This window comes from Anolis carolinensis, chromosome 4, assembly GCF_035594765.1.
Source record: "Anolis carolinensis isolate JA03-04 chromosome 4, rAnoCar3.1.pri, whole genome shotgun sequence".
Classification (NCBI taxonomy): domain Eukaryota; kingdom Metazoa; phylum Chordata; class Lepidosauria; order Squamata; family Dactyloidae; genus Anolis; species Anolis carolinensis.
In genome coordinates, this window is record NC_085844.1 from 47,125,882 (window position 1) to 47,146,946 (window position 21,065).

A 21,065-nucleotide genomic window follows, 5' to 3' on the forward strand; every position below is an offset into this window, starting at 1 on the left:
TTTCCAACATAACATCTTCTCATTCAAAAACCTAGGATGACTTGCTAATTAAAAAGGGCAGTCAGTATTATAGTGCAGTCCTTTTATACAGTTGTCATGTTGATAGTGCTAACGGATAGACACGCTGATTAGATCTAATTTATGTGTAGAGTACATCTTCAGAATCCTGCTGAACATTATGATAAAATAGTTGAGTCAACCTGGCCAAGGATGCATAAACACTGTAAAATTAAGGCAGTTTGATACCACTTCAACTGCAATGTCTCAATGCTATGAAATCATGGGAATTGTTGTATGGTGGAGCACCAACACTATTTGGCAGAGAAGGCTAAAGACTTTGTAAAACTACAACTCCAAGGATTCCGCCAGTTAAAGTAGTGGCAAACTTTATTAATTCTACAGTGTAGATGCACCCAATGACAACTGATGTTTTGAATGGGACCACTGGAAGATATTGAATAAGATAAACTTGATAAGGCCTGGGCTGTGGCGCATGCTGGTGAGCAGCCAGCTGCAGCCAGCTGCAACAAATCACTCTGACCAAGAGGTCATGAGTTCGAGGCCAGCTCGGAGCCTGCGTTTGTCTCTGTCTTTGTTCTATGTTAAGGCACTGAATGTTTGCCTTATATGTGTTATGTGATCCGCCCTGAGTCTCCTTCGGGGTGAGAAGGGCGGAATATAAATACTGTAAATAAAATAAATAAATAATAAACTTGTGCCTTTGGAGTTAAAGCAGACTGTTTAGTTGAGCTGTTTGTGTGTTTGGGATTGTGTGTTTTCCTTGAGCATATGGTCCAAGAGGGGCAGGTCTTATGTTGGAGTAAAGTAAATGAATGACTTCATTGGGATTGGGTTCTATGTATACAGCTGGTGCCTTTATTAGCAACTGCAACACAGGCATGTTGTGTAGGCATTTCACAGAAAGTTTGAGAGAAATCATGAAGTGCTATACCCCATATATAGATTGATGGACCACAAATGGTAAAGGGATTGCTGCAATGATTTGCAACATCTATGTCATTTATGCAGTAGAGTTGTGTGCAGAATTCATTTCTCCCATTTCCTTTGTTTCTTTTGTGTCTTTTGGTACTTCGGAAGCACCTAATGGGAGCCCCCTTCCTGGTACGAAAATCTACTCCTTGTGAAAGCATGAGGAAGCCAATCCCAGCTTATCACTTGCTTTTCATGAGCAGAGCAACCTCCTTGCCTTGGAAAGTGTTTGTGGTGAGCAGGCCCAGAGAGCGTGTGCGCCTGCCAGTGCCTGCAGCTGAGCACCTCCTCTTACCTCTCATAGTTCCAAATTTGAAAGAAAAGGTGATGATGATACTTTCTACTATTAGATCAAGGGTTTATCATGATAGGAAGAGGCCCTCTATATATGATGAATATTCCTATGCCAGTCCATTTCTGTGATGACCTTAAATACCACACTTTAAGATAATTTTAGATGTAATGTACCATTTAGTTATTAATTCAGAAAGTATTTATTTTAAATTAGAAAGAATAATAAAGCAATAATATATCCTCCAGTATTTTACCAAGACTTGACATTTATTTAATGGCTTGTGCAGTTTTCTATCATTCATTTTCATTACAATGATATCCTCACAGTGCTTTATAAATTTCAGAGTCTAAATGCTTTTCATTTTCTATTCTTCTATTTGGTTAGTTCTTCATTTGACTATAGCCTATGTTACATAGTCTCATACAAGCAGATGTGCAAACCTAAGGGATTTTTCACAGTTCGCAGTACTTCTGTTTTTATATATACACAATCCATGAATGAGATTGTGGAGCATTATCTGACCCTTATTAGAATCCTTGCATACTGTGGGCCTTTCGGATCCACTAAGGTTTGGTGCCAGGATTCGCAATGGATACCAAAATCCATGTTTGTTCAATTTTTTTTATATGTGATAGCATAATAAATATAATGATGTCATTATATCAAATAATAAAATCAAAGTTTACTTTTTGGAATCCTTGGAAGGACAACTGAATTTCAAAATTCTAAAATATTCCAAGTCTGAAGGAGCATGTGTACATAATCAAAGGCTTCCCAGCTAAATACCAAGAAGCAGAAAACATAAGGAAGAATAAAAATAAAAATAAAATCAGATAGAATAAAATATACACTTATACTGTGGAATATCTCCAGACATCCATGGATGGAATAAAATGAAACCCAGTGGCAAAAATAAAGAGATTTGTTTGAATCTATTTTGTCCCCGATATTTTTGTTTGTTTTTTTCATTGGGGGAAGGGGGAGATAATTGTGTTGCAAAGGGTTACGTAAGAAGCATTGACTGTAAAGTTGTTCTTTCAACAAGACATGGCACACTTTCTGAAAGGTAGAAGTGTTTATCCTCTAAGTTATAAAGTTATTTATTCAGTTCAGTATATGTTTTGACCAGTTTCATCTTAAGAATAATGAGAAGTGTCAGAAGAATAAGCATTAAAGGATGTCAGATTTATCAGTGTTGGCAGTTTTCAGCTCTAGAAGATTTCTGTATTGACAAGCCATAGGAATGTCCAGATTGGAAAAAAAATATGTGCTGGTTTTTTCTTCACAGCAACAAGGCTTAACAGGAAAACCAAAGATATTATTAATTGTTTAAAGTGCATTAGGAAGAAATGCAACAACATTTCCAAATTGTTCAAATCTGCACCTAGAAGAACCATATGAATAATAATGTAGATCCTCTGCCCAAGTATGAAAAGCAATAATTGTGAGAGACCTTGTTTGTTCCAAAAGTCTCTTCCATTGATTGTATAATACGTTCACAAACAGAAAAAGATATAGGATCATTGAAGGGATCCTAAACCAGTAATTCAGAAAAAAACAGAAAATGCAAAAAATATCACATAGTGTGGTAATAGCAGACATGGAGTTATCAAGCTCATTAGTTCTTGGTTTAGTATTTTAAGGATGGTCATTGAAATGTGGCTCGTAGAAACAAGGACTGGTGATAAAGTTTCAGCTGAGATACTTTCCCCCCATAATAACTCTTTCGGCAGTGAATTTCCATTTCTTGGGGTAGCTTTCTCTCACTTCCTGTTTTCTCACCCCTGTTCTTAACTATGAGTCATTTGTAAGTTGGATGCTTGTGACGCGGAGACAGCCTGTACATTTGTATGCTGCCTCCACACACAAATACAGAGCTTTGAAAAGTTGCATTTCAGATTATAATGCCCTGAATTCCAAAATCAACATGACTACTGGAAGATGCTGAAAGTCTGAAAAGATTTTTACCCCAAAATTACTCCCTGAAACTCTGAATCAAGATCTCTAACTGCTGTATGCATTGCAAGGATGCTTCCAAACAACATCAAAATGTGAGACAAATAACAGTAAGTTCGAACACAGACTTGTCAGTCCCAGTAAATGGTCCCCCGCCATTCTGACACCTTCGTTTGTAGTGGATTTTAGAAATCCGCAAGATGGATGGGGGACATCTGGCAAAGGTTTACTTCTAAAAAAATTGCAGATTAAGAATTATCTTATTATCTCTCCTCACCCTACTGTAAATTCAAGCTCTGTTCAATTTCATAAATATCAGAACAAAGGAACACTTACAGTGAATTCTCATTGTTTCAAGCTTTTTAAATGCACAGATGTGCTGGAGTAGTCCACACCAGGGTATATGAATGAAATCACATGTTTTCTTTTAAAATGCACAGATGCACTAGAGCAGTTCACACCAGGGTGTATGAATAAAACCATGTGTTTTCTTTGACTGCAGGGATATACAGTCATGCACATTTTTCATCTGCAATCGTGCACCTTTTTAACACATGTTTTTAGCTGTGAATCTGAATCAGAATACATTTTTTGAAACATCATTTAGCCACTCTCCCTTTTATCCATGTTCCTTCCACGTTTTAGGGTGTGTGTAGAAGGGCCCTAACAGAGAAGGGAAGAAACAAACACAAATGCTGGAGCAGCAAACCGAAAAACAGTGGAATCAATGTCTCCATCATATGATGAGCTGCTTAACTAATAGAAAAACAAAAAATCTTCACAATAAGTTTGCATAAAAGTCATCAATTACTCATAAACCAACATAGGGACTCCTCCCTCCACCACAGAGTAAAGTTGCACCTTATTTGATCCACATGATTTCACTGACATAAACTGGCTTGTGACCTAGAAACCTTGATTCCTAATCTCAAATGTCTCTGGGTTGGCTTTCAGTATAGCAAAGGTGGTCTGGGTGCTTCTTGTGGGTATTTCTTTTTAATTAATGCTTTCTGATCAGAACCAGGTCATCCAAATCATGTTTTCCTTGAGGTGAGTTAGTCCCAAATAAATCCTCAAAGAGAGGCTAAATCTATGCAGTGAGATTGACTCAGTTCTCAAGTTCAATGGCGTTTTCTGAAACAAAAATGGCAGACAGAGACATACAATAAGAAGAAATTATTTCCAATTTATCTCAGCAATCTAATGCCAACTTGATATTAAACCAAGATCAAAATTATTAGTTATACTTCAGGGCATAAATATGATGATGGAGTGCCATCTCTGAAGCTATTCCTACTGATGCCATTCCACAAACACTTACTTCTGAAGCCAGACAGCATCCCAACTTAAGGATTTCCAATGTTAGGATATGACTAATGTCCCCCCAATGTTCCATGATGTTAGGATATGACTAATGCACTGGTCACGGGACACACTGACATGAGCAGCTGGACAGACCCTTTGGGGTTCTGCCATAACTGCTTGTCTCAATGGATCCAACAACAAATAAACTTCTCTACTCATCATTTCAAAGTTCCTCTCTTTGCAGAACCTCAGAAATCTCAGATGGTTTAGAAGATGCCTGTCTTGAAAGTAAACTGTTGGGGGTCACATGTGGTCATGAACAACTGTAAACATGAATCTCAAAAGTTACAAGATCGTAACTCTGGCTTACGATCTCATAAATATTGAGCAGAATGTCAGCCAGTGTATTAATGACCATAAACATAAATCCTAAAAGATACAAGAATACATGTCTGGATTATGACTTCATAAATATTGAACAGATCCCAGCCAGTATTTTGCACAGAAGACATTGCTTTCTGCACAAAATGTTCCTCAAACAAAAAGCAGAATTTTTCAAAAGGATTTTTTCTTATGTAAATAGCCCTAAAATGCAAAAACTTCACCAAAACCTTTGCAATATCATCTAGTGGAGGAGAAAAAAAATCTGACATTCTTCATTCTTGCAAAGAAACAATAGTGAATATTTCTAACACCTACATGAGGTTCAGGTAGTATCCAATAATTGTGTTAACATGCTTCTAGTGAATACAATAATGCTTAAAGGGTCATCATAGATTGGAAATGATTTTAGTGCACATAACACCATCAAGAACAAACATATATGAGCAAAAAATAAATGTGAGGTTAATAATAAAACTAGAACACCACAGTTGCTACATGTAAGCACATATTAATATAGCCAATATGAACATTTCCTGCATAGCAGGGGATAGGACTAAATGGCCCATGTGATTTTTTTCCAACTCTATTATTCTATGATTCTATGAACATTTAAAATGTTCAGGCAAAAACATTAAAATGAAAACAAAATCTATCTTGGACATTCACGATATGGATCACACACCCCTCCACAATTATGATTCAGCAGGAAAAGACAAACTTGAGTTATAAACGCTAGCAAGGATCACACAACAAAAGAGAAATGTGCTGTTAGCAGCAGGAATTTAAAGGATCAGAAATGTAGCTTGCATAGCTTTCAATCAGACACAGTCTAAAGGGACATGGCCCAACATGCACATGTCTTTTCTTGACCCTTGCTGTCACTGAAAATGAGAAGGCTATTTGGGTGATCTTTCTCATTTCACTGTATCAGTTCAAAATCAATCAACACTTTTACATGTTCAAAAAATTAAAGAAAAAAAGGGAATCACCAAACTTCTCAGTGTTTCCAGAAGTCGAGATTGACTTAGCAATACTATCAAATCTAGATTCAATCACTTTCATATCATGTTGACATAATTTAATATAATCTTAAGGCATATACAAGTCAGCCAATGCCCATTCCAACTTTTCTAGTTTCTCATTTGCATATGAAAAGAGCTAGAAACAAAATGGCATTGATTGTCACATATTTCCCAGAATGAATTTATTGTTACTGGCCTCATTTGCTTGTTTAAAACATTGTAGCATGATGCTCTTCCACAATTTCATTATACAGTCCATAAAATTGATACGTTAATAATCTTCATGTTCTTCAGTAATTACTTTGATCTCAAAAGCTAGCCTTATGGTGTTCATTGTATTTTAAATATCTTCATATTTTATTAAATACCAGAAATCCTTTTCTTCTCTATTGTGTGTACTATTCCATGTATAGCAGTCCCCCAAAATGCCACTCCATTCTATCAGTTGTCTTTAAATCTGATTACAGATTCCTGCTTTTGAGTAAGGCTTAAGGCTTGCATACATTTATCTTGGACAAAAAGATTACGTACATGAGGCCAACTTATTTATGGTATGCAACTCGTAATTTATTATTGTATTATTTTATTTATTATATATTTATTGTATTCAACAGACCTTTCCTTTTCTATGATTGCTTTTTTTAACCTCACAAGTATATAATATCATGTTTGAGGAGTTTCTTTTAACATCAATCCCTGTCACTTTAATTATGCTTTGCCTTTGTTTCCCCTCCTTCTAAGAACCCTGAAACTCCCACACTGTTAAATTGCTTTAATCTGGTTTTGTGCTGAACAAAAACACAGATTCTGCATACTCATCACACAGATTGAATTGTGGAAAATGTAATATAATGTATTTTGATTGCCAGACCATGACATTTTTTCAGATACAGGAAATGGAATTATGTTAATTTGAGGAGAAAGGGAATTGGACAGTTTGGGTAACATAATCGAGTAGTATAAGCCACACAACATTTATGAAAAAAATATTTCATGTTCTATTTATATAAAATACAGTTTTTGAGACTATCTCTGACATTCGCCCTAATCTAGAACTGCCTTGTACAATCATTGCCCATATGGCTCCCCTGCAAGCATAACACCCATTTTATGGTGCCTACAAGCAACCACTGGTTTCAAACAAACAGATTTCCCATTTTTTCCCATTGTTAGGGAGAAATCACAAATTGCTTGTTGATTTTATTATTTTCCTCAGTTTTTGCATTTCAATAAATCAATACTATATGAATCTTTAAAACAACTACGGTATTCCAAGTTTGTTTCTATTTTCTATCTAAAATGCTGGTATTGTCTTAAATATTCCAAGTAAGCCTAAACTCAAGCACATGAACCTACCTATCTTAGGGCCCTTCCACACAGCCATATAACTCAAAATATCAAGGCAGAATAACCCACAATATCTGCTTTAAACTGGGATTTTATTCAGCTATGTGGAAGGGGCCTTAGGGTGAATCTACTACCATGACCCAATGCAATGTAGTCATGTGATTTGTAGTCTGGGCGGGCAACAGCACTCTGTCAGAGAAAACAAAAGACCTTGTAAAACTACAGTTCCCATAATTAAATAGCTCTGAACCATGGCTGTCAATTTACATTCATTCTACAGTGTATATGCACCCTCAGATATTCTCCTTCAGAGCATGGGAAAATGAGGTAAGGAAAAGAAACAAGACCACTATGACCAAGTCTAGGCATCGGAAACCTCTTTCCAGAAAGTTTCACCTAGTATCACCTTGCCTTTTTCACTGTTTGAAATTGATTAGTCACAAATATCCTGTTGACTGTCAGGGATTTCTTAGTGAGCTCACATTAGTCCTACCAGAGACAATTGTCTCCCTGCATTTGTGTTTCAGGCGCCAATTGAAAATATATTTTAAAAGCTTTTAGGGAACAAGTAAAAGTTTAATTCGTCTTTGACTAATGCTAGTTGATATTGCTTTCATTGTATTTCAGCAGACATTTTTATTGTGTCATTTTAGAGATTTATAATTTGTGGTTTTAACTACATTCATTTTAGCAATTTGTCAGCTTCCCTATAATCTTATGAAGAAAGGAAGAACATACACCGAATAAACAAATAAATGAATAGTTTCTTTTACTCATAACGAAAGTATAACTAAGTTGTATTACGACTGTAATTTGATTAGGGTTAACTTCATTCTCTAGCAGTATAAATGCAACATTTAAAATCCCATTCAAAGTTACAGGGGTGTGACCATACTAGATTATAGAGTATGAATATCATATCTCCACTCATTGTCCTCATTCTCATCTTCTCTGGGAAAGGACTTCCAAACTCTGACAGCAATCACCAAGAAAGCCTTCTCTAATGTTTTAGCCAGACATGCTTATTAGGATGTTGGAACCAGGGTCCTCCCTGAACCACTCAAAATTTGGACATGCTCATTTAGAGAGATATGATCCTTCAACTAGCCAAGATGTTTGCAGTTTTACAGTCATAATTAACATTTTGAATTGTGCCTAGAAAAGGACAGTGCAGCTTTTCCAATAAGGGAATCATGTGCTCCATGTAATCTGCTCCTATCTAAAGTCTGGCTGCAGATGTTTGGCTGAACTGAACTATCTGAGCTCTTTTTATAGGATGCTTCACACAGAACACATTGTCATGATCCAAATGGGATGTAAGTAGAGAATGTTTTGCCATGGCCAGAGCACATTTCTGGGAAGAGTTATAGCTAATAAAGTAACTTTAAATATGCACATGTACTTTTGATCACTACAGAATCTGAGTTTCTAGGATCAACATGCTGAATCTAGTATTACACCCATGTCGCCTGATTTCTGGGCCCAATCCACACAGCTGCCTCAAGATTTCTGGGTTCCTGAAAAACCCAAAACAGTGTCCCCTCCCAATCCCCCCCCCCCCCCCAAAAAAAAGAGCTAAAAAGTAAAAGTTACTTATCCGGAAACCATTAAAGTGGTGTCAGAGCTCTCCTGGCATGTAGAAATGATGTGAAAGGAGAACAGGGCAAGGAGCAATTTTCCTTCACCCCCACCCGTCCTGGGAGGTCATTTCTATGTGTCAGGAGAGTTCTGGCAGCACTTTAATGGCAGCCAGGTAAGTAATTTTTACTTTTAGCTCTGTTGGACCTTATGGTAGATAATCTAGACACACACACCTCAAAAAAGCATGGGTTTTGGGGAGAGGTGTATGGACTTTAATCCGCACCCAATCAGGTTTCTTAAACCTATTGGGTCCAGATTAAGGGCCTGTGTGGAACCGGCCATAGTCAAAATTTGGTTAATCTTTTCCTTCTGAAAGTTACAAAAGATTAATGGAAAATCCTGACTTATACAGGAGAACAGACAAAGCTTACTAGGACTATGATGGAACTTAAAGATTATTTAGTTCTATATTATAAGGATAAACATTATTTGTAACTGGTTCTGGCCCAGCTCACCTCTCTGAATGTATCTCCCTCTATAATCCACCTTGGAGATTAAGATCATTGGGGGAGGCCCTGCTCTCAGTCCCACTCACTCCCAAGTGTGACTGGTGGGGACGAGAGACAGTGCCTTCTCAATGGTGGTCCCTCGGTTATGGAATTCCCTCCCCAGTGAAATTAGATCAGCCCCTTCCCCCCTGACCTTCAGGAAAAACTAAAAACATGGCTTTGGGGCCAAGCCTTTGGTCAGTAAATGTAAGCAGTGCAATAAGATTCTATAAATAACATAATGACGACTTGGATCGGTCCTGGAATATGACCTGGATTGTATGATTTTAACTGATGTTTTAATGTTTATGTTTTTAATTGGTTTGGATTTTAATGCATTTGTTTATTTATTGATATGTATATGTGGCAATGAATTGTTGCCCTTGTAAAGCTGCTTGAGTCCCCTTCGGAATGAGAAAGGTGGGGTAGAAGCGCGGCAAATAAATAAATAAATAAATAAATGTGTGGGAGCAAATATCAAATTGATATACAGGGTGCTTCAAAAAGATGGGCCCGATCATGAAATATACATAGATTAAAAATGATTTAGGAAACACTACTTTCCCAACTTACACTAAGGCCCCTTCTACATTGCCATATAAAATCCAGATTGCTATGGTTATAAATGTCCCTGAAACCTGCAACACAAACTGCTTTAAAAGATGGTTAGCCATCTTGAGTAACAGAGTTTTGTGGTGCAAGTGAATGAGAAACTGCAGGAACATGTTACTATCCTCTTTCCACCAGTGAGCAACAGTGTGACAAAGCGTTGCGACATGATCAAGAGGTCCCCGATTCTGCTCCTGTTGCTCACTGGCAAGAGAGGAACTAGTTTCCTCATCCTGCAACCCTGCCCTGCTCACCAGCACTGCAAACCTCCTTCACTCAGGATAGCTGAAGTGGGTTTCATGGAGACAAAGTGCAGCTACCGTATTATATCATAACTACCCCTCTGATGCAGGATTCTGATCACTATTTATATGCTCGCTAATGGCATCATCCTTCATGATGGCTTCTTCAAATCTTCATCTGAACAACTGCTTCATCTGGCACACATGCTGAAGGCACATCTATAGGTCCAGGTTCCCATCTCCAGCAAGTCGTTTTTTCAACTCTGACAGTATAAAGTGAATGAAAAGATGTCATGCACCTCTATGTGCATATAGACAAATATACCACAAATATATAACAAAAGATAGTTATGTCTGCACCTTGAAAACAGGAATGGATAACTACCTGATGTTTGGCAGCCACACATATCCCCTCATTGACTTAGCAAGAATACATACAACCCAATATGCCATCTATTACTGTAATTGTGTGCCTTCAAGTTGTTTCTCTCTTATGGTGGCCCAAAGTTGAACCTATGATAAGATTTTCTCAGTCAAGTTTAATCAATAGAGGTTTGACATTCCTTCCTCTAAGGCTGGTATTGTGTGTTTGATACTTCATTTCCATAGTCAAATATGGATTTGTATCCTGGTCTCCTCTAATTTTAGCTGAAGATTGAAATCTTCTGAACATTTTTTTAAAAAACCTAAAATGCCCCTGTATCCTTCAGGCTATGTGGGGGCCCTTCCAGACAGGCCCAAAAACGTGGGATCTGTCATGCTTTTACTGGAGATGTTCAAATGACACCTCTGGCAAAAGCGAATTAGTTCAGGACAAAGCAGGTAAACCATGCTTTGTCCTAAATTAATTAGATACCCCATTAGATCCAGACCCTCCAGAAAGGCTGGCGTCTAATGGGTATTGGGCCTGTGACTGACTCTTGGGTAGTCCCAGGAGTCAGTCCCCTCAGCCATCTCACACTTTTTGGGCTCTATGAGTCCAAAGGTGAGAGATGGCAATCCCCTTCCCCCAGCCCCCCGCTTACCTTTAAAAATAAAATAAAACTTACCAGGGTGCCATTAAGCTGCTTTGTGTACAAATGACACACCAAGAGACTAGGGGAGGAGCAAAATCACTCTTGCCCCCTCAATTCCCTGACATGTTATCTCTACATGCCAGGAGAACTCACGGAGCATCTTAATGGCAGCCTGATAAATTTATTTTATTTTATATCTCATTTTGGGGGGTTTTGGGGTGGTGACATGCCATCCCAGAAAGCCTAGGTTTGGATGGGGGGTGTACTCAAATCTGCACTAAAACAGGTTTTTAAAACCCATTTTGGTGCGGATTTGGGTGCTGTCTGGAAGCGCCCTGGGAAATCATTTTCCTGTGTTCTCCCTCTACTTCAGGACAGGATTTTTTTTGACCAAGAAGTAATCTGGAGCTCATTTTCATGTCTGTTTCTTTTTAAAGCATCCATTTGGCTTTAAACCTTGATAAAGAGAATGGTAAAATTGGCTTGACACTGCAAAAATAAATGAAAATTTAAAAATTCTAAGGGCCCATGCCATCTGTGGGGTGCAGTTCTCTCAAAGCTACATTAGAAAAACATTTCATGAGAAGGGGTGACAAACAGAATAAAAACTAATATAACTGCCCAAACAATGATATAATCTGATTCCTGGGTGAATCAAAGCAATTTGTCTGACTAAAAAGAGTATTCAAGCTGTTACAGAGGCATGAATTCCCTAGTTATTTCTTGATTGTTTGTCTAGTTTTCAATTTCACATTCTGTGGCAGAGTGACATCCTTGGAAGTATGAGACAGAACACAAAGACTTTAGGCTTAATTATTATTTATAAATCATGTATCACCACTTTCCATGCTGTATAATACAACACGCATTGTAATAATTTTAAATCACTTTTTCACAACATTACCCTCTGCATGCAGTATTACCCCCCTATTTATTTCTAATTAGTGTGTTTTAATTGCAAATAATTCATAACTATATCCAACAATAGCATTTGTAAAGAAAAATTGAACAGGAGCTTTATTAAGGAATAAAGGAATGTAATGTAAACATTAGACTCATCTTATACAAAGCCCCTGTAGAAAGCAAATACCTTATGGTACATCTACAGTGTAGAATTACTGCAGTTTGGCATGAGTTTACCTGCCACGGCTCAATGCTATGGTATCTTGGGAGTAATAGTTTTCAAAGGTCTTTAGCCTTCTCTGCCAAACAGTGCTGGTATTCCACTAAACTACAAAGCCCTGGATTTCATAGCACTAAGTTTATAGTAATTAAAGTGGTGCCAAACTGCATTAATTCCAAGGTTAGATGCAGGGCCGTAGCCAGAAAAAAATTTCGGGAGGGGTTTTGAAATTTGGGGGGGGGGGGGTTGAACCCCTGACCCACCCGCCCCCTGGGTTCAGACCTGTCAATATCTGCTTGAGATAGTGCCTGGAGGGACTCTTAATGTTTTACGTCTCATAGACTTAGCATGGGAATTTGGTTAACTAGTTAAAATTCATGAGTAAACCAGGTTTTTTTTTTAACCTGAAAAATTTCAGGGGGGTGGGGGTTGAACCTCTAAACCCCACACCTCGCTACAGGCCTGGTTAGGTGTACCCTTAGACACTCCCATACTTGCCTTCTGCTCAGCCAATGGAAGTGAGCAGTGTTTTCCCTGGAAATTATCACAAGGATAAGTGTGAAGAAGTCCCATTGACTACCACCTGTATCCAGGCCAGAGAGAAAGAAAAATACAAATGGGGAACAGCAGAGAGGGTTTTCATCTCCCTTTCCAGCTACTTACATAAACTGAAGAATAGAAAGTGTGCTGACAGCTCTTAAGAAAAAAAATCACAAAAAGCAGGATGTGTGACTAGCCCCCTTTTCCCTCCTACCTCTCATCCACTATATATATGCAAATATAAGTATTCCAAAAGCAAACAAAAAATCTGAAATTCATCAACTTTTCAGCCCTATCATTTCTGATAAATTAGACTCAACCTACATAGTGTTACATTTCCACTGCAAGTATTTTTAAGATTCGCATATGTGGCAGATGTTAGGGTTCTCCTTTCACTACCTTGCTTCTGTTTTATAAAATCCTGGGAAAAGTTCTAGTGTCTTCAACCATGTTTTCATGGAATATAGCTGGAATTATAGTGCAAAAATTGTGTAATGGGAAAATGTCTCTGGTCTGCTAGATGGTTTCTGAAGTTGAAGAGAAAGGTACTGTTCTCTGTATTATCACCAATCACATGCCTACCATACCCTTAGAACTACAGAAGATGACAAGAAATTAGACCAAGGTTGCTGCTCAGAGATATTTGAACTCTTCCCATCTTTGGCTGTTTCATGTCCCACATTCTCTCTTATCAAGTAGTAACATCTTTAAGTAAATTATTCAAATCCAACTCCAGCAGTACTACTAATCTTTACAGTAATCCCATTGTCCAACTGCAATGTGCCAAATGGTTAGGAGCTTTCTATTAATTCTGCTAAGTGCAGAGAGGAAGGAGGAGGAGAAGCATTTAGTTTTAATAAATCAGTTCAGTGGCCAAAAGAAGAATACACGATGGCCTGATTCAGGTGTGAAAATGTTCTTTGCACTGCTAAAAATAAACCATATCACATATTCAATATATAGGTATAATGGATTCAGATGATATATATCCCCTGCAGTTAAAGCAATTTAAGCTTAGTTTTACAACGTAAATGCCAGTAATACTCACAACATTTTCCAAATATTTTACTGAAAAGGATTACGTGACATACACTATTTGCTGTGCAGATCTTTCAATTCACTCCAGCATGGAATTGACTTAACAAGCATTGTTTTCATGCTATTTTTGACCCAGCTCAGTTATATAGAATTTTAAAATGTTCTCCCACCACTCACACAACAGATATCCAATAAACATCAATACTCATAGTTAGAAGAGTAACAAATAACGGAGTAAAAGCATATATTCCTAAAAAGACCAAACAGTGTTAAAGAACTGCATATAGTAACAGAGCTAGATACTGCAGTCAATCCTCCACCTTTGCTAGGATTAGGAAAACAGGAACCCCAAAAATGTAGAAAAACGATGAATAAAAAATCCACTTTTTTAACCTAGGAGGCTAGCTCTCTAGAAATTTCTAGGTCCTCCAGCATGACTCTATGTTTAACTTCTGCTGGATGTTAACCATAGTAGAGGACACAGAGATTTCTAGAGAGGGGTTCTTTCTAGGAAACTCTGGGTCTTCCAGAACCTCTATGATTAACTTCCAATGTATTGGGGGATCAAGAGATTCATAGAGAGAACATTTTAATAAAATTCACAACTAAGCAAGTCCACTAAAGTCAAACCTACAAAATAGGATGATTGGTTGTACATTTCTTATCTTAGCATTAGACCTAGAGATTGGACTTGTGTAACTCTTCAGGTTTCACTGAACTTCAACTGAGCATTCCTCACCACTGGTTGCATTATCTATAGCTACTGGAAGTTGCAGTACAGTAGTGCCCACCCCAATATAGCCAATTACATAATCCCCATTGACTTTTGTTGAATTATGCCTTATCCAGAGTGTCTCTCTTTATCAGTGTCTTAACTTCAAGCCTGGGTATTAGTATTATCTCTTGCATTGTCGATAACAGCCTTGCTTTTTGAGCTTGTAAAGCTATTGGTATTCCTCAAGTTCACATGCCTCCAAAGGTCATGATATAATATTCTGACATCAGCTATCTGGATTACAGTCATGCCTCACTGACAAAAGTGCACATTGGGTGTGGCCAGTTCAGTAAAGAGATATTTGATTAAAACAGGGTTAAAATGGAAATAAAATTAACACTTTTTTAAGAATAAGAAAAATCTGTATTTTAACAATACAATGGCAACATTATTTATAAAATACTCTTCATTTTTAATATTACAGGATAATTTTTCAAAATAGAAGGGGTATGTCTATTTCAAACCATCTCAAATATATGGCTTCAACTTACTGAATCCTGGGATTTGTGATCTAGTAAAACTCTCTGCTCAGAAAGACTTGCACTTGTCTACAGAGAATTCTAAGTACTTCACCAGACTAACAATTCCAGGAGTTTTTAAAATAACAATTAAACAACAGAATTAAAAGACAAACAGAGACTACCATACAACGGCTGTTTAGCTTTTAGTGTAGCAGTATAAAAAAGGAGCACACTTTTCAGACATTAATCCACCCACATTAACATTGTCATCATTGGTAGTTTTCATTTGTTACCATATCTTTATCTAAAATAAATAAATAAATATCACCATCTGTTAGGAAGCCTGCAGGGCCATTCAGAAACTAAATCCTCAGACCCCCAAAGTCCTTCCAGAAGTATCAGGATTTCAGACTTAACCAAAACCTAGGCATTAAATGTCAACTCTACTAAGTACACACAAAACCAATTAGATTGGAATCATATCTAAAAAGTGCCACAATGTTTCATACAGAAACTATTTCTATCAATATATATTCCTATCCAGTTGATGTGCACATATGCTAACACGTTATTGTACAGAAAAATGAGGGGAAACCATCAATTAAAGTTGTCATTTTATAGGATAATCATATCATAAAATCATAGAATCATGTTGGAAGAGACCCCAAGAGCCATCCATTCCAACCCCCTGCCATGCAGGAAAAACATAATCAAAGCACCCCCAACAGATGGCCACCAAGTCTCTGCTTAAAAACTTCCAGAGGTGACTCCACCACATTCTGGAGCAGCCAAACAGTTCTTACAATCAGAGTACAGTGTTCCCTCACTACTTCACGGTTCACTTTTCGTGGATTTGCTGTTTCGTCGTTTTTCAATAAACTCTAAAAGACTATTATAAATCATTAAAAAAATCAATTTACAGCCTAGGGAAGGGAGGAAGGAGAAGCCAAAGGGAGAGAAATGGACTCCAAGCGGCAACAGGAGGAGAAGGAGGCGATTTATCAACATGATTGGTTGATAAAGCCTTAAAATAGTGTATAACTACTAAAATAATGTATAAATATTAAAATAAATATAGCATCCCTACTTTGCGGATTTTCACTTATTGCAGGTGGTCCTGGAACCTAACTCCTGCAATAAGTGAGGGAACACTGTATTCTTTTCTTCCTGATATTTAGGTGAAATTGCTTTTCCCTGCACTTTGATTCCATTGCTCCATGTCCCAGTCTCCAGAGCAGCAGAAACGAGGCCTGCCTTCCTGAAAGTGACATCCTTTGAAATATTTAAACATGGCTATCATGTCCCCTCTCAGCTTTCTCTGCTTAAAGCTGGCTCCAAAAGCTGCTACTCAAAGGCTTACCCTCTAAACCTTTGATCATTTTGGCCGCCCTTCTCTGAACATGTTCTAGCTTATTTGCTCAGAGATAAAGTAGATGTAGATGTGGAATTCCTTCCCTAGTGACATCAGAACAGTCCCCTCACTCTTAAGCTTCAGAAAAAATCTTAGGACCTGGCTATTTAAACAAGCCTTTGGGGATTAATATGACCCATAAGTATGACAGAATCTGTTTAAGAACAGCGAAAGCAATTAGTTCAATATTTACAAAGCTCAATTGGTGCTAGGCTTTTGATACTTTGATCTGTTTGATACATTCTAATTGTTTGAGAAACTATTTTAATTGATATGTGTATGTTTTTATAGTTTTATAATATTGTGTTTTACTGATATTGTTACTGTCTGAATCTGGCATTGAATTATTGCCATAACCTTCGGGGGTGAGAAGGGTGGGGTATAAGTACAGTAAATAAATACATTGATGTGCACAGGTTTCCAGTCTGGAAAACATACTCCTGCCATGTACACTATTATCCATTATCACCTCCATAAAATTACAACATAGGGTTATTTTTAATAAATAAATAATACCAGGCTGGAATGTATCAGTCTCTTTAAACAGCTAATCATAGCCTTGGGAGCAAACAACAGGTAAGACCATTGGAAACAACACAATGAGGGAGGCTAGAAGCAAAAGGGATCAAGAGTGAGTGGACACAGCATTGTATTGCAAGACAAACAGCTGACAAGCCTGGGTGAAAGAAACAGCCACCCCTTTGCTGAAGGCAGGCATGTTTTTCCAGGGCACAAGAAAGGCGAGCTGGCTCCTCTCAGGCCAGGTAGGCTGAGCACGTGACTACAGAGCCTGTCTCTCTTGGAAAGAAAGGGGCGTGGAGGCAAGCAGGCCGTCAGGAATTGAGGCCGCCTCGGCATTGTGTGCCTTGGCCACTCCTGGAAAGCAAGCCCTGGCACATGGACAGCGAACCAGAGGCCCCATACAACCACACACAAGGAAGAGAGGCAAAGTCCTGGGCACTGAGACCGACACATACATAGATCAAGCTATGGAATGTGTCCAGAGAAGGATGACTAAAATGATGAAGGGCCTGGACAACAAACCTTATGAGGAGAGGCTTAAAGAGCTGGGCATGTTTAGCCTGCAGAAGGTGAAAGCTGAGAGGAGACATGATGAGGGCCATGTATAAAGATGTGAGGGGAAGTCATAGGGAGGAGGGAGCAAGCTTTTCTGATATCCTGGAGACTAGGAGGCAATGGAATAATGGCTTCAAGATACAGGAAAGGAGATTCCACCTGAACATTAGGAAGAACTTCCTAACAGTGAGAACTGTTCAGCAGTGGAATGCTCTGCACTGGAGTGTGGTGGAGGCTCCTCCTTTGGAGGCTTTTAAGCAGAGGCTGGATGGCATCTAACACTTTGACTGAGATTTTCCTGCTTCTTAGCAAGGGGTGGGGCTGGATGGCCCACGAGGTCTCATCCAACTTTATTTATTTATTTATTTACTTCATTTATATCCCACCCTTCTCACTCCAAAAGGGGAACTGACAGCAGTCTTACAAAAAGGTAGCAATTTGATGCCATACATATACGTACATAAAGTTTAAAAAATGGACATTTACATTCAAACCAAAAATCAGCAGCAATATTAAAATAATTATTAAAATCACATCATCCAGAGTCAAATGCAAGGCAGTTCCATTAGTCATTTTACAATTACATATACCCATATTTCACTAACTTGCTAGCCAAAAGCTTGGTCCCATAACCAGGATTTTACATTCTTCCTGAAGGTCAGGAGGGAGGGGGCTGCTCTGATTTCGCCAGGGAGGGAGTTGCACAGCCAAGGGGCCACCACTGAGAATGCCCTGTCTCTCATCCCACCAAAAACATAAAAACATCCAGGCGTCCCCTGGGCAATATCCTTGCAGACAGCCAATTCTCTCACACCAGAAGCAACTCAGGTTGCTCCTGACACAAAAAAAATCCCACCAATCACACTTGCAAAGGTGGTGGAACCGAGAGCAGGGCCTTTCCTAACGATCTTAACCTCCGAGGTGGATCATAAAGGGAGATACATTTGGACAGGTAAGCTAGGTTGGAACCATTTAGGGCTTTATAGGCCTGTAGTTTTCAACCTGTGGGTCCCCAGTTGTTTTGGCCTTCAACTCCCATCCTAACAGCTGGTAAACTGGCTGTGATTTCTGGCCAAAACTCCTGGGAACGCACAGGTGGAGAACCACTGCTTTAGGGCTTTAGAGGCTAAAGCCAGCACTTTGAATTCTATGATTCTGTGATTGTATGTTGCAGCACCGGTGACAACACAGAGGAAGCTGGGATGCTCCTTCTTCCTCCTGGGAAGGCACCAGGGGCATGGGAGGGCAGCGGGAGAGACAAGGCTGGCCCAACCGGAGAAGGATGGATGAATAGGGGATGGGGCAAGGAGGAAGGTGGCGAGCGGCTCTCCTACCTCCAGATCTGGCCCAGCTGCAGGATGTGGACGAGGCTCTGGAGGAGCCAGATGCAGAAGGCGCAGGAGGCGGAGCGGCCCTTGGGAGCGTTGGGGAGGCCGCCGCCGCCGCTCCCGGGGTTGCCGTAGGCGGGGTTGCCCTTGCCGGCGATGGAGGCCTGCCTCTGCGGCGTCCCCGGCCGGGCCGCCGCGTCCATCTCCGCCGCCGCCGAGCCGCTGCTCACCAGCAGCTTGGTCTCGCCGTGCCCGGGCCCCGAGGAGGCGGCGGCATTGGCGGCATGGTTGGCGGGCGGCGAGGAAGACGAGGAGGCCGCCGCCGGGCCCCCGCCCTCCTCGGCGCCGAAGTCGTGGACGAACCAGCGGAAGCTGAAGACCTGCACCGAGAGGGAGCCCAGCAGCACGAAGAAGAGCGTGAGGCCGAACCACCAGCGCTGGCCCCGCAGGTAGTAGTCGGCGGCCAGCCAGAGGTCGGTGCCCACGTCGGCGAAGTAGACGGCCACGGCGGCGAGGATCCAGAGCCCGTCCCAGAGCGAGTAGAGGCGCTGCTCGCGGCCGAGGCGCAGGCAGAGCGAGGAGGAGCCGCCGCCCGAGCCCCGCGGGCCCCGCGACGACGACGACGGCGCCTCCCCGCCGCCCCCCGCGCCGCAGCAGCACCGGCAGCCCCCTCCGCCGCCGCCCCCTCCGCCGCCCTGCCTCCGGTGGCCGGAGCCGCCGCAGCAGCAGCCCCCGCCTCCGCCCCCGGGCGCCTCGTCGTCCTCGCCCCCCGCCCCGGCGCCCTCCGAGGAAGGCAAGCCCGCCGAGGCCAGCGCCGGCACCGAGCCCGAGTGCTCCGAGTTCTGCAGCGGCGTGAAGGCCACCTCGCTGCCCTTCTTCATCTTCAGCCGGCCCCCGTCCGACTTCGCGGCCATGATGCGGGGAGCGAAGGGAGGCGAAGGCGGCAGGGGAGCGCGGAGCGAGAGGCTTCCCCGCCGGGCCCCGCGGACGAGGCGCGCCCCTCTCGCCCCTTCTCCTCCTCCTCCTCAGCCCGGTCCCCCCAAAGAGCGCTCCCCGCTCCGGCGGCGCATCCTTGCCTGCCTCGGCCTGGCTTTGCCGCCGTTGCCTCCGCCGCCGCCGCCGCCGCCACCCAGCTGACTGACGCCGGGAAAGAGGATGACCTCATCCCTCTCCCTCTCCCCCTCCCCACCCAGCCATCCCCCTTCCCTCTCTCTCTCTCCCTCTCTCTCTCTCTCTGAGACACGCGTGCGGAGGGGAGGAGGCAGGGCGCAACAGGAGGAGGAGGGGGCGCTTGAGGAGGGGAGGCGAAGGGGAGGAAGGATGTGGAAAGGGCCAGGGCGGGTGGAGAGGGGAGTGGCCTGCCAGGGAAAGGGAGAGAGACACACACAGAGGGAGAGGTGTGTGTCTGTATCGGCCAGAGGGAGGGAAAGGAGGGCGTGGCGGGTTTCTTTACACCCCTTGAAAGCGCTTGGGCTTCACCGCAGCCCCTCTCCCCACAAGGATGCGGGGCTCGCAGTGGAGGTCTGGGAGGTGGTAACTGGCTCCCCGCCTGTCCCTGTCGAGCGCCTCATTAGCGCTGCTTTGTCACCTCAGGCCGTGTGGAGGGCGAAGGGGAGGGAGGAGGGGAGAGGCAGCAGGTGGCGCAAGGGGCGGGGCGGGACCCGGGGAGAGGCGGCTCGCGTGCCACTGGGGCGCCCTGCCTCTCTGTAACAGCAGGGATGCGCTATGGATGTGTGCCCGGAGGGAGGGGAGGAGGGGGAGCCGTCTCGGTTTAACGCCTCGCTCGACGCTGGGGAGGCTGCGGGGCGTTGGAGGGATGACACGCGAGGGCTGTGAAGGGCGGGGGAGCGGGACTTCCCTCGCGCTGCCGCTTCCCGCACAACAGACGCCCTTCTCGCCTCTTCCCACAAAGCCAAGGCAGCCATTGGGGAGGCGAGACCAAGAAAAGGGATTGGGGGCGCCTCCTTCCTTTCCTAGCCCTGGCATAGGAAAACTTGGGCCTTCCCTCCAGGTGTTT

At 41.7% G+C, this 21,065-nt stretch overlaps 1 protein-coding gene across 1 annotated transcript in view; it reads right to left on the reverse strand.

The window, feature by feature from the left end:
• xkr4 (XK related 4) overlaps positions 1 to 20,645 on the reverse strand; it is a 155,084-nt gene extending 134,439 nt beyond the window's left edge. Inside the window, exon 1 of the mRNA XM_008116188.3 lies at positions 19,055 to 20,645. Coding sequence (XP_008114395.2) covers positions 19,055 to 19,962 — 908 coding nt within the window. The 5' untranslated portion in view covers positions 19,963 to 20,645. The remainder of the gene's footprint in view (positions 1 to 19,054) is intronic.
• Between the last annotated feature and the right edge of the window lie 420 nt (positions 20,646 to 21,065).